General features: G+C 42.7%; 1 protein-coding gene across 2 annotated transcripts in view; it reads right to left on the reverse strand.

Moving 5' to 3' along the window:
• The window catches only part of LOC122804724 (fibroblast activation protein alpha), a 1600794-nt gene that overhangs the window by 481487 nt on the left and 1105564 nt on the right, over positions 1–13743 (reverse strand). For both annotated transcript variants that reach the window (XM_044074776.1, XM_044074777.1), the window contains one exon: positions 13356–13400. In XM_044074776.1, coding sequence (XP_043930711.1) covers positions 13356–13400 — 45 coding nt within the window. The remainder of the gene's footprint in view (positions 1–13355; positions 13401–13743) is intronic.

The following is a 13743-nucleotide window of genomic DNA, read 5'->3' on the forward strand; positions in this document are numbered from 1 at the left end:
GCTGACAGAAAGTGGTCGGAAGAGATTTCCCATTGCCACACTCTGACAGCTTCACAACACAAGGGGTAAGACTTGCTTCCCCTTGTTTCTTTATGTACCAGACTACTGCTACTGACATGCTGTTTGTCTATCACAATTTTCCTAAAAGGGAAAGAGTCTTGAAAGGCCTACAGTGCTAACAGTACCGCTCACATTTCCAGGACATTGATATATATATATATATATATATATATATATATATATATATATATATATATATATATATATATATATATATTGCCCTCTTCGGAGGACCAAGTGCCTTGGACTGTCTTCCCTAGGAAGTGCCCTCCACCCAATTTGGGAAGCATCCATGGCCATTACAGCCTTGGACTGAGGAAAAATGAAAGGGCAGCCTTGTGGGAGTTGATCTGATTGAATCCACCACTGAAGGTATCTCTTGCATGCCTGAGTGATCCTTACTTGGGCTGACATGCATTGATAAAGAATCAACCACTGAGTTGCCAATGTCCATTGAAGAATTCTCATATAAAACCTTGCTAGTGGGGCTAAAACTATGGCTGTTGACATTGATCCCAAAGCTTGAAGAATCAAGTGGGCAGAAATTGTGATTCTGTGAACTATTTTTCTGACCTGGAATCTGACAGTCTGCACTCTTGAAAGAGGAAGAGAAGTTGTCAATAAAGCCATACTAAAAATCACTCCTATGAATTCTATTGTTTGAGACAGTTGTGACTACGATTTGTTGTATTTTTGGTCATCCCCAAAAGGGAGCATGTCTGGAGAACTTGATCTCTCACTCTTATTAGTAGATGCTTGCTTGAGGTTGTTATGAGGTGGTCATCTAAGTACAGAAACACTCAGAATCCCTGCAGTCTCAAGTGAGCTGCTACCACTGCCATGCATTTGGTTTACACCCTGAGGGCTGAAGTGAGGCCAACGGTCAGTGCCCTGAACTGGTAGTGACTGGCTCCCAGCTGCAAGTGTAAATTCCTTCTAGATTGTCTGTTCACTTTTATGTGATAGTAAACATCCTGAAGGTCTAGCGAGCACATCCAGTTGACCTTGCCTAGAAAAGCCAGAATGGACTAAACCATGACCATCCAAAACTCTGTGCATCAAACTGCTTTGTTCAGTTTGCTCAGATCCAGAATTCATCTCCAGTCCCATGTTTTCTTTGGCACTAAAAAGTATCTTGAGTAAATTCCGGATTCTATCTGGTCTGGTGGGACCTCTTGGATGACTCTTTTTTTCTAGCAGTTTTTGTATTTATAGTGCAGCTGCTTTCCTCTGACAGGGTGGAAGATGGGAAATATTGCATATAGGTGGAGGTAGCAGGAAAAAGGGAATTATACAATCTCTGGAAATAATCCTCTGTACCATACATCTTTTGTTAAATCTAGCTAGGCTCTCCAGTGCAGAGATAAATGCCCTCCAATTGCCTCAAGAGGTGGACAATTGAGCCTCCTTTTAGGAGCACTGGTAGAGTCTATAAGAGAAAGAATCTCAGGACTCCTGGTTTTGCGGGACTCCTCTGCTGTGTGGGCATTGTCATCAATTTGAGTTCCTCCCTCTGCCCCTGTGGGAACTATCACCACGTGGATCTTGAAAAGGACCCTGGGACTTTTTGAACCACATTTTTTTACCTCCTCATTGATTCCTAGAAAAGGATCTTTGAGGAGTTGAGAAATGTACACCCACTGCAGAGAGGGTCTTTCCATCTTTTTCACACCTGGAGAGTGTGTTTTTAACTTTAGGGCCAAACAAGGAACTGCTGTCAAAGGGTGCATTGACAAATATGGACATGAAGGGCTCAACAAAATCACACAAGTGCATCCAGGCATGCCTCCTAATGGAAATGCTTGAACCTACTACATTCAGCTGCATGAGAGATAAGCCTCATGGATGAATTAGAAATAGCATGTAGGGTAGCCAACTGAGGTCACAGGAGTCTGATCCTTGACAGTATCAGTCCCTGAAAGGTATTTTGACAGTTCCTTTATCAAATCCTTTTGAAATCTTGTAAAGTGTACCAAATAGTTCAACAACTAAAGGCAAAAATCGCTAAAGAATGCACACACTTCCCAAATCTGTCCAACCCCCTAGACTCCCTGTTAGGAGGATGGCCAGAGAAACTTTGATCTGTAAGTTCTTCCTTTGTGGCTGCCACAATGACTATAGTATCTAGGGGGGATCTTCATTGCTCCAGTATTCCCTACCTACCAGTGGAGCCAGAATCCAATCTGCTGTCTTGGGGACTGGCTCAACTGAATCAGGCTCCTTCCACGTTTGCCCAGAGACCAAGTCAATGAGCTCATTGGCAAGTGGAGTAACCCAGACTCTAAACAGCCCAGCTACAAAGGCTTCCAGGAGTACTGATTCCTCTGGGGAAAGGTTATCGGAGGATCAACTGCCCTTCTGCTTAAGGATCTCAAAAATGTCTAAAAATGAGACGTCTTCAGGTGGTGATCTTGGGGACCCTTCTCCTTCATTGAAATTAGTATCTTTAGTGATTGACTCATGAGGGGAGTCCAAGTGCCTCCTCTTGCACTTCTTTTTCCTAGGGACTTCCTCAGTGGAATGTTCTGTTGAAGTATCGGAAGAGATTGTAAAACCCTGCTGGGTAACCTAGATACTTTGAGCTAGCTATCCCTGTGGCATAGAATGAAGTGGCTCAAGGCACAAGGACACACAGCACACAGAGGGATGATGTGAGAGGGTAGGATCCATCTGTCCTGCTTGAGCAGAGAACACTCCCTTCACTATCTCAGGCAGAACTCTCTGGAGAGAAGGAATCCAATGGAGCCAAGAAGACATGTTTCTGCTCCATCGGATCCACCTGCCCCAAAGGCAAGCCACCTGAGGCAGAAGTCAGAGCTGAGCTGTCCAGTACTGAAGCTCCAAGGGGAAGAGACAGCTCTGAAAGCTTTGAGGTCTACTCTAATGCCTTGAATCTGACAGGAGCACTTCAGCTCCGAGAGTCATTTTGATCCGGAGAAGTCAGAGCAAGTGCACCCAGAGGTAGTGTCAGAGCCAAAAATGAGAGCATGCTTGGATCCAATGCAGACAGACCCAGAAGGCTCAGATCTAGGGGGTCTGAAATGATTGGTTGGATCAGAGAAGTAGCTGATATTGGTAGGGTGGTAGAAATATAGACTTCCTGACCTAAGGGGGTCAGAGCCAAGAGAATATCCATCTGTATCTGTGCCGAGAGAAATTTCCTTATCATCCTATCCACATCAGCCTTGGTCAAACTTATGGATGAACAAGAGGAAGTCACTGATGGATGTTTGGAATGCAGCTGATCTCAAGGAATGGGGATGGAACCCTCGAAGACACTGGATCCAATGAAGGAGAATACCTAGTTCGTGGCAAGGACTTTGGATCTAACAGAGTATGATTCGAGGAAGCCTCTTTCAAGTCTGAAGCCAACTGGATTCTGATAGTCTTCAGCTCTGACTTACAATGCTTCTTTCTAGGAGGCTCAAAAGTAGGAACCAATATTGGTGTGGAAGAGCCAGAAGGTACCAATGACTTCTTTAAAGATTCCTTATGTTTTACTTTGGGGGATGAGCCCCAGAAATTGCTTCTGAGAAAGATGATGGCAGCAGTCCATGCAGAATAAGTTTATTCTTTCTATCTGTAATTGCTATGGGATTTAAAGGCTTTGCAGATACAGCAAACAACTTTTCGATGATGCGGACCCAAACAATTGCAACTTGTGCCCACATTTATGGCATTTTTTTAAAGCCAAACAGACATTGTTCTCCTTTTTCAGACATCACTCTTAAAAGACAAAAAAATAATACAGACATAAAGCAAAATTATATCTCTATATTTTTTTATATATGAAATGGTTAATAAGAAAAAAAGGGTATTATACCAACAATGGTAATAAACAGTTACACTAACCATGTAAACTATAGTAAAGAAGGGAAGGGAGAAAGGCCTACCAACAGTATAAGCAGAAATACACAATAAATGTGTATGAAACACAGGGAGGTACTTGAAAAAGGTTATAAATTACAGGAATGAATGGACTAGAATTTAAAGTAACAGAAAAAGTTATTAAATGTTTTAAACTTATCTCCCACTCTAAGATACTCAAGAGCTGAAAGCGACCATGTCTAAATGCGAAAGCAGCAAATGAGATCTGAGGTATGTTAGAGGTTGATGCATTATGGTTAAGGAAGGAGCTGAAGAGTTTTTTGGTAGCCACGAGCCAAAGTAACAGCCAAGGATCCAAATGTTGAGGACAGAATCAAAATTGACAACATTAGATCAAATACTTCCTCAGAAGACATCTCTGATCAAAGGGTAAACTCCTCCTCTTAATACATAAACGTAACAAATCATCTGCACAAAGCTTTTACTCTCATTTTGTAGCCAGAAAGTACAGTTTTGTACCTACCATAAATGTAGATGTTCGAGGTTCCCATTGCTGCAGTCCTTACTATTGGGTATAGTCCGCATCCAGTCGGCCCGAATACCAGAGTATAAGGCTGACGTCGGTCAGGGCGCATTAGACTGACGTCAGTACGTCAGGGTACTAATGCGCATGACCGACGCCATATCCTCAGTCTTTTCTTGCCCCAGATGTCAGAAGACCCTAAAAAGACAAGGCCCAAAATACCTGCACCAAAAACATGTACAAGATATACAAGAACATATACAAAAAATATAAGCATGAAACCTCACCTACACAACCACCCCTGAACACAGAGGGGAAGGAGGGAGGGTAAATTGGACTGCAGCAATGGGAACCTCGAACATCTACATTTATGGTAGGTACAAAACTGTACTATGTTCTTCGTTCCCCATTGCTGCAGTCCTTACTATTGGGTAGAATCCCAAAGCAGAGGTAAGGGAGGCTGGCAAATCATAAAGAAGCAGGAGCTGACAACATGCCTTGCAAAACAGCTGTGGCAAAACCAGCCCTAGACTTAGAGTAGATAGGAAGGTGATAATGCTTAGAGAAAGTATGCACTGAACTCCAAGTAGCTGCTTCCAAAATATCCTTAGTTGCCACCCCCCTTAGAAATGCTGTTGTAGTGGCAGCAGCCCTAGTGGAATGAGGCCTAATCCCAGCTGGAATCTCCTTGCCATGATGGGAATAACAAAATGCAATGCAAAAGCCAATCCACCTAGAAATAGTTTGTTTTGACACAGGCTTGCCCTGCGAACTCAAAGCAAAAGAAACAAACAACTGCTGAGACTGCCTAAAATCCTTAGTCCTGCTTAAATAATAATGCAATTGCCTGTGGACATCTAAAGTGTGCAAAATCTTTTCCCCTTTATCTTGGGGGTCTGCATAAAAAGTAGGCAAATGAATAGTCTGGTTTAAAGCCACACTAGAAACCACCTTAGGCATAAAGGAAGGATTAGTACGTAATGATACCCTATCCTTATGGAAAATCAAAAATGGCTCTACTGCCATAAGGGCCTGCAACTCAGACACCCTTCTTGCAGAAGTAATAGCCAACAGAAAAGCAGTCTTCCATGACAAGTATTTCAATTCAGCAGTAGCCGCAGGCTCAAAAGGTTGTAGAGTAAGTTTTTCCAACACAAAATTGAGATCCCAAGCAGGAGTAGGAGCTCTACGTGGGGTCTTATATTCTTTGCCCCTCTAAGAAACTGCTTGAACAAAGGATGCGAAAACAATGGTGGGTCACAATCATAGTGAGCTGAAACCGCTGCAGCATGAATCTTAATAGAAGAGAAGGACAAACCTTTGTCCAATAACTCAGTAAGGTATTGAAGAGCCGCACTCAAATTAGGCTCAGAAACCTGCAAATTCTTTGCTGTACTCCAAAATAAAAATCTCTTCCATTTTTCTGCGTACACTTTCCTTGTACTAGGTCTTCTAGCTTCCATAATCACATTTAAAACTTGTTGAGGAAGTTGAGACCTGCTGTGTTTCAACACAGAATATGCCAGGCTGTTAGATGAAGAGAGTGAAGCTTGACATTGAGCAGATGACCATCCTGCTGAGACAATAGATGAGGAATCAGAGGCAAAGGCCATGGAGGCTTCCTTACCAGACTCCGTAGTAGTGGGTACCAGTGTTGCCGAGGCCAATCTGGAGCTATCAAAATCATCCTTGGCCTGTCTTGTCTGACCTTTAATAGTACCTTTGGAAGAAGAGGTAGAGGAGGAAAGGCATACACATGAAGGTTTTTCCAACTGAAAGACAGAGCATCCACTTTCCAAGCTGTGTGATGAAACCCCTTTGTGCAATACTGTGGCAGCTGGTGGTTTAGTGGAGAAGCGAACAGATCTATGTCTGGAGTTCCCCATGACACTGTCAATGTTTGAAATACATGAAGATCCAGTTTCCACTCGTGGGGATCCATGATTTGTCTGCTTAACACATCTGCTAAGGAGTTCTGTGCTCCTGGCAGAAACCTTGCCTGAAGAGTTAGTTGCAAGCTTAGCGCAGTCTCCCATAAAATCAGTGCTTGCCTGCATAGAGGATAAGAATGAGTTCCCCCTTGCTTGTTGATGTACCACATGACAGTTGTGTTGTCTGTTAGAATCAACACCTGCCCTGGAAGAAGTAACTCCTTGAAAGCTATTAATGCAAACTGGACTGCTAACATCTCCTTCATGTTGATATGTAGATGCAGTAGTCTGGCAGGCCACTTGTCTTGTATCCACTTTCCATTTAGATGAGCTCCCCAAGCAAAGTCCGAGGCATCTGTCGTTAAAATCTGACTCGCCTCTGGCCGGGTCACAGAGAGTCCCTTGTTTAGGTGACATTCCTGAGCCCACCACAAAAATTCTTTTTGAAGGCAAGGTATTATTTGAATGACAGTGTCCAAATCCTGGCAGTGCTGTGTCCATACATTTTTGAGATACCATTGTAGCTTCCTCATATGCAGTTTGGCATTGGGAAGCACCAGAATACAAGATGCCATGAACCCTAATGCTTGAAGGACTGTCCTTGCAGTCAGCACGGACTGATGAGATAGTTGACGGAAGTAAAGTGATAGACTCTGTTGTTTGTCCGGGGTTAAAAAGGCCATCTGGGCTGCTGTATTCAGTCTCACACCCAGAAAGCACATGTCTTGAGAGGGTACTAGACTGGACTTTATTTCGTTCACAGAATACCCTAGGCATCTTAGCACTGCTATAACATGTTCCAGATGCTGTACAAGGTCTTCCTTTTCTTGAGCCAGAATCAGGCAGTCGTCCAAGTAAGGATAGATTTGAATTCCTTGAAGCCTGAAGTAAGCTATCACTGGAGCCAGAACCTTTGTGAATACTCTGGGCGCAGTAGATAAGCCAAAGGGCAATGCAGAGAACTGATAATGAGAATTTCCAGCTCGAAACCGCAGATACTTCCTGCAACTTAGCCTGATAGGCACATGAAGGTAAGCTTCCTTGAGATCTAGAGTTACCATCCAGTGATCTTTGCCCAGCAGAGGTAAAAGCTGTCGTAACGTCAACATCTTGAACTTGGGAATGTCCAGAAAAGTGTTGAGGAGAGATAAATCCAAAATTGGTCTCCACGTGTTCCCTTTCTTTGGTACTAGGAACAGGCGAGAATAAAATCCTAGGCCCCTTTCTGATACAGGGACTGGCTGAATGGCCCCCATCTGGAGTAATCGAAAAACTTGCTTGTGAGCCTCTTTTCTTTGTGGAGGAGGAACGTCTGGCATGCCTTTGAAAGGGGGCATTGTATGGAAATAAAATCTGTAACCGTGGTGAATGATATCCAACACCCATGTGTCTTGAGTAATTAAATCCCAATTTGCTTTGAAAAGAGACAGTCTTCCTCCCAAAGGAGCTGCCAGACGGGAATCTACTGGCAGCTGAAAAGACAGGTCATTGGGTCTGTTTACGAAAGGACTGACCCCTGCCCTCACCAGAAGTCTGAGCAGGCGAACTCCCCGTTCTAGGCCTAAAAGAACCTTGAGCCCTGCCCCTACCACGTCTAGACCTACCCCTAGACTGAGAATCATAAGCAGGATATGTCCACCCCTTAGCCGGCCAATTTCTACTAAATTTCGGTGGCTGCACCTGCAAAAATCTTTAACAGTTTGCATAGACTTAGCTTTGTCCTCCATTTTCTTTAAAACTGCTTCCACAGGCGATCCAAACAACACATCAGACTGTAAAGGAGCATCCAAAATCCTTGTCTTAACATGCTCAGCTAAATTCTGATCCTTCAACCAGGCATGCCTGCGAAGAACAGAACTAGTAGCGGCCACCCTCGAGGAGGCTTGTACAGCATCAAAACCACATTGCAAAGAATGCGTACCCACTTGTTCAGACACATGAACCAAATCCAGCAACTCTTTACACTCAATACCTCCTGCCAAAGCATCCACCTTAGATTTCAATTGTGAAAGGAGGTAATTCTGATATTTTAGCATGTGAAACTGACAATTCAATGCCCTCATGGCTAGAGTGGAAGAAGTATACACTTTCTTTCCCCACCTATCCAAAGCCCTTGCCTCTATCAGTGGGAACAGGATTTTTAACCACAGAAGCTTTAACACCTTTAGGCCCTGGAGAAATAGTTTCTGGGTCCGCCCTAGGACTCTTAAACAAATACTTATGAGCTTCGGGCACCCTATAATACCTATCAGGCTTAACAGGAGCAGGAGGCAAAGAGTCAGGGTTCAGGGAAGCCTCTGCAAAAACATCTTCCACCACATTCAACACAGGAGGAATAGCTAAGGGCCTATGCTGGGGAAAAACAAGAATTCCCTAAGCCTTTTCCTGGAATCAGAGTAATCCTGGCCTTCCCATTTAAAGTGCTCCCTCATGGAATGCAGAGTCTCTGAAAATGAGAAATCCTCAGGAGGAGTAGCTGTAGGAGTGGAATCATCCACATCAGAATCAGAATAAGTAGGATACTCCTGCAAGTCTTCCGTAGAAGACCCTGAAGCCTCTGAACACTGTTCAAAACAATCAAACTCTGGTTCCACCCTAGGCCTCTTATCAGGCGGGGGCATAGAACCTCTAATCATAGTAATCAAATCTTCTGCCATTTTAAGCATATGTTTCTTAGGTACAGAACCCGAAATGCTAGGAGAAGCCCCCACTGAAGCCAAACTAGGCCTACCTCTCAAAGAAGGTTTGGCAACAGAAGGAGAGGCTCTAACTACCTTGGGAAGAGAGGGAAGAACAGTCACCTGAGAAGCCCCCTCAGCCTGGCCTACCTCCTGAGAAGGCACATCCTGTAACAGTAAAGATTCTGCCTGGGACTCCATGGAAACTCCTGGCAAAACCTCTGGCTCCACTGAGCCTCCTAAAGAAACGACGTCCGGGACTGCCGGTTCATCAACCCTAGGCTTCGCTGTTTTGTCCTTGCGCTTCTTGGACGAAGCGGGCGTCGGAGCATCCGACGGCATTTTATAATTGCAACGCTTCCCAAACACTAACCTGGCACAGTCAAACCTCCTCTTAATAGTGCGTTTGTTAAACCTAGCACAAGAGCGGCAACCAACAACGTCGTGCTCAGGCCCTAAACAAGGTATACACAAGGTATGGTAATCCCTATGAGGTATCTGTTTCCCACAAGAAATACAGTTATTCACTTTTTCTGACATCCGGTAAAATACTGAGGCAAGAAAAAACCAAAATGTTCCCCAACGGGGTACTTAGCCAACTCTGTTTCGGTCTGAAACTCCGGTTTCGGAAAGATTTCAGAACGCCAACCTGCACTCGCAAAACTGCTTCTGCATCGGACCACGCGGCAAAAAAGACTGAGGATATGGCGTCGGTCATGCGCATTAGTACCCTGACGTACTGACGTCAGTCTAATGCGCCCTGACCGACGTCAGCCTTATACTCTGGTATTCGGGCCGACTGGATGCGGACTATACCCAATAGTAAGGACTGCAGCAATGGGGAACGAAGAACATCCTGGTATTCCCATCTTGTTGTTTGTCGTTCGGCTTTTCCCGGTTAGGGGTCGCCACAGCAGAACTCAGGTCCACTAATGATTGGTAGTAGATTTTCACGAATGCCGAGGTGCCAGCTCAACGTCCAACCTTCAACAAAGGCATGCCCATTTACGCATGTCTTTCAAATGCCACCCAACAATGGGGAGGACATGCAGACTCCACACACAAGGCACTCCCTGCATTCCACCCAAGAATCGAATGGGAGAACCTCTTGCTGTGAGGCAACAACGCTACCGCTGCACCTCTACTAACCTTAAAAACAAACTCTAACCTTCTTTCTTTCAAACACTCCATGAAAGAATCCTGGATCTGCTCCTGTACTAATCCTGGCTGAACTCTTTAGCTCTTACCAATCTAATCACTACCCCTGCATGCCAATCTGTTTTATCTCCTTATCTACCTACCCTCATTTTCTCTTACTTTGGTTATAAACATTCTTTCTCTCCTCACCTGTTCCCTTGCCTCCCTTTCATCACTTACCTCTTTCCATTTTCTCCCCTTCCCTGTCCTCCATGGCCTCTCTCATACATTCTATTCTGTTAACAATATACTCTTTAAGATACGACTACCTCTTTCCTAAATCCTATCTACCACTAACATTAAATTCTTTTGTTTGCTACTATACTTTTTATTCAGCTGCTCTTTTGAATTAACTTCCATTGTTATTCTGCTATAATTTGTTTCTCAAACTCATGAAACTTTTTTATCTCATAATGTAAACCATGTTATTGCAGATATATACATATGTAAACTACGTATAGCCACGGTGGTGCAGCGGTAGCGTTGTTGCTTCACAGCAAGAGGTTTTTCTGTTCAATTCTCGGCTGGAGTGCCTTCTGTGTGGAGTCTGCATGTCCTCCCCATGGTTGAGTGGCCTTCGAAAGACATGCATGAATGGGCGTGCTTTCGCTGAAGGTTGGGCGTCGGGCTGGCAACTCAGCACCATAAAAATCTACTGCCAATCATTAGTGGACCGGAGTTCCGCTATGGCGACCCCTAACGGGGAAAAGCTGAAAAAGACAAACAAACTACGTCATTGTCAAAGTCAAAGTAAACTTTATTGTAATTCAGAATCATGTTGTTGTGTCTTTCGGCTTTTCCCGGTTAGGGGTCACCACAGTGGAACTCCGGTCCGCTAATGATTGGCAGTAGATTTTTATGTGCCGAGTTACAAGTGCAAAAACTAAACAAAATTCTGCATCTCTGGACTCAAATGTATACATATCATACAGACCTAATACAAGACATTGATACATATATAACTACTTACTATATTCCATAGAGTATATATATATAATCCTAATATTGCACATAAATTAAACTCACTTTAACATTTATTATACAGTGATCTCTGTGCTTGCTTGAGTATTGCACAGTACTGAGGTAAGACATTGCATTAAAGACTTACATTGAATATTGCCCAAATGAGACATTCATGAGTATTGCACTGTGACTGAGTTACAAACTAGCCTTAGATATTGCACTATAACAAGACATTTCTCTGGTCTTACTACCACCCCCGATGACCAATGAACTGGCTCAACTTACTGAGTATTGCACTAATCTTGGATTGAGACAAGCAGCCAAGTTACTGCACAATTTGAGATGGTCTTTCACATTGAACTGATGGCCCATATGGTTAGCATGGAACCTGATTGTTGCCAGAATTCAGTCTGCTGGCCTGCGGGAAAAAGCTGTTTCTGAATCTCGTGGTTCTTCATCTTATGCTACAGACATACTTGCCAGATGATAATTATGCGAACAGTCTGTGAGCAGGGGGTGTGCAGTCCTTAATTATTCTATGGCCCTGCCTAGACTTTTGGACATGTGCAGGTCATGGATGGCTGATAGGATGGTCTTGACGATCCTCTCGGCTGCCTTACTGAAATGATGCATGCAAAGTTGTGTTCCAGGAGCATTTAATCTTTTTTTCAGAATTACACTGGAGGTCAGATTCCAAAAACTTTGTTTTCAGTGTACATGACTTACTACAGTATACATGCGCCATAGTAAATCACTTAGAGCAAGAGCCAGGCTTTTGAATTAGGCCCTAAACGATATGTGTGTGTGTGTGTGTGTGTGTGTGTGTGTGTGTGTGTGTGTGTGTGTGTGTGTGTGTGTGTGTGTGTGTGTGTGTGTGTGTGTGTGTGTATATTAAGTCAGGTACTTTAGAGAAATAATGCTGCTTAGTATTGGTAGCATTATGTTAATAACTAGAAAAAACATTTCAGATCTAAGAATGCTTTATCATTTGCATGGTCATTTGCTTCACATCATTAGACCATAAGGGTTAAAATAAAAAACAAACACTAAGGAGTGGTAAAGATGGAGTTGTAACAGTGCAGAAGATACCATAGGTTTAGCAGACGTGCCAAAAAATAGTAATAATAATAAATTACTGCACCTGGCGGCGTAAAACCTTGGCTGGAGATGATTGTCACTGCTGAAGTGACACCCTGACCCCATGTACAAAATGGGAAAAAGAGGTTGAGGATGGATGGATGGACTGGTGAAAGTTTTTAATGAAACTTACACACCTCTAATGAATGGTAACGTACCACAATATAGTTATAAATTATTTTCCCAAGGCAAACATATATGCGCAAAGCAAATGTTTTCATTAGTACATCAAATGATTCATGATACTACACCTGGGTAATACAGACAATTGAAAAGACAGTGACATACAATCAGCATTATAGAGTGTGGTGATATCCACCACACATTTATGTATAGCTCACCCAAATCCACAAAAGCAATGGAAAGACATATTCTTTTTTCTCACAATAGACATTAAGGATACAAAGTCACAGAACTGAAATGTGATGCAAGTTAATTATTTTACCAACTAACATCTATGAATGCTTACATGCTTGTCACTGATGTGTGTGTGTGTGTGTGTGTGTCTGTTTGAAGTAGAAAATGAAATTAAATACAAATAAAACCTGCTGATATCTCAGCTGTTTGTAACTGACCATCATCTAGAATAAAAACCACTTGGCACGACAGGACCCGGAAGCACGTAAACAAAGGCTTTCAAAATAAGCAGATGAAGAAATCAAACAGCTGCTAGGTCTCCAAAAAGATCCTTTAATATAACTAGGCAAAGTAAAAATGTGGATTTTTACTTTGCCTAGTTATATTAAAGGATCTTTTTGGAGACCTAGCAGCTGTTTGATTTCTTCATCTGCTTATTTTGAAAGCCTTTGTTTACGTGCTTCCGGGTCCTGTCGTGCCAAGTGGTTTTTATTTTCTTGGTTTGATTTTGCTTCTAGTTTTGGTGTTTTTTGACCATCATCTAGATTACCTAACTGCCATCTGATGTTGCTACAAATATAGACATTATCAGCTACAAGTTATTAAATCTCAATCATTAAAAAAACTGCCACTTTCCCCTGTAATACAGTTTATATATCCGTGAGGTAAAGTAAGACTTACTACTCCGATCCATCCGGTTTTACTTGTCTCGATGTGCTGTTGGTTCTGAAAGAAAACAGTTAATATATTTAAGTATCTGCTTGCTATACAACCACATTGTGCACTGCGAGATCAAAACAGCAAGTATTCCTTTTTAAGAAACCAGCATAATACATCTGTGTCAGTTATAAACAAGGATTCCACCTTCACACATTGAAGATGTGATACCACAAATATAATATAATATTTGGCTGTTTCAAAGTAAAAACAGAAACAACAAACTCAGGCACTGTAGTGGCTGAAACTTTTCTGGACAAAACACTCACATAATTCATTTTTCACTGGCATCTGTTATCATTAAAATTTGAAATAATTATATGTGCTAATGTTTAATGTCTGAGACAGTTAT

This window comes from Protopterus annectens, chromosome 6.part0, assembly GCF_019279795.1.
Source record: "Protopterus annectens isolate FY-2018-M chromosome 6.part0, PAN1.0, whole genome shotgun sequence".
NCBI classification, from domain to species: Eukaryota; Metazoa; Chordata; order Ceratodontiformes; family Protopteridae; genus Protopterus; species Protopterus annectens.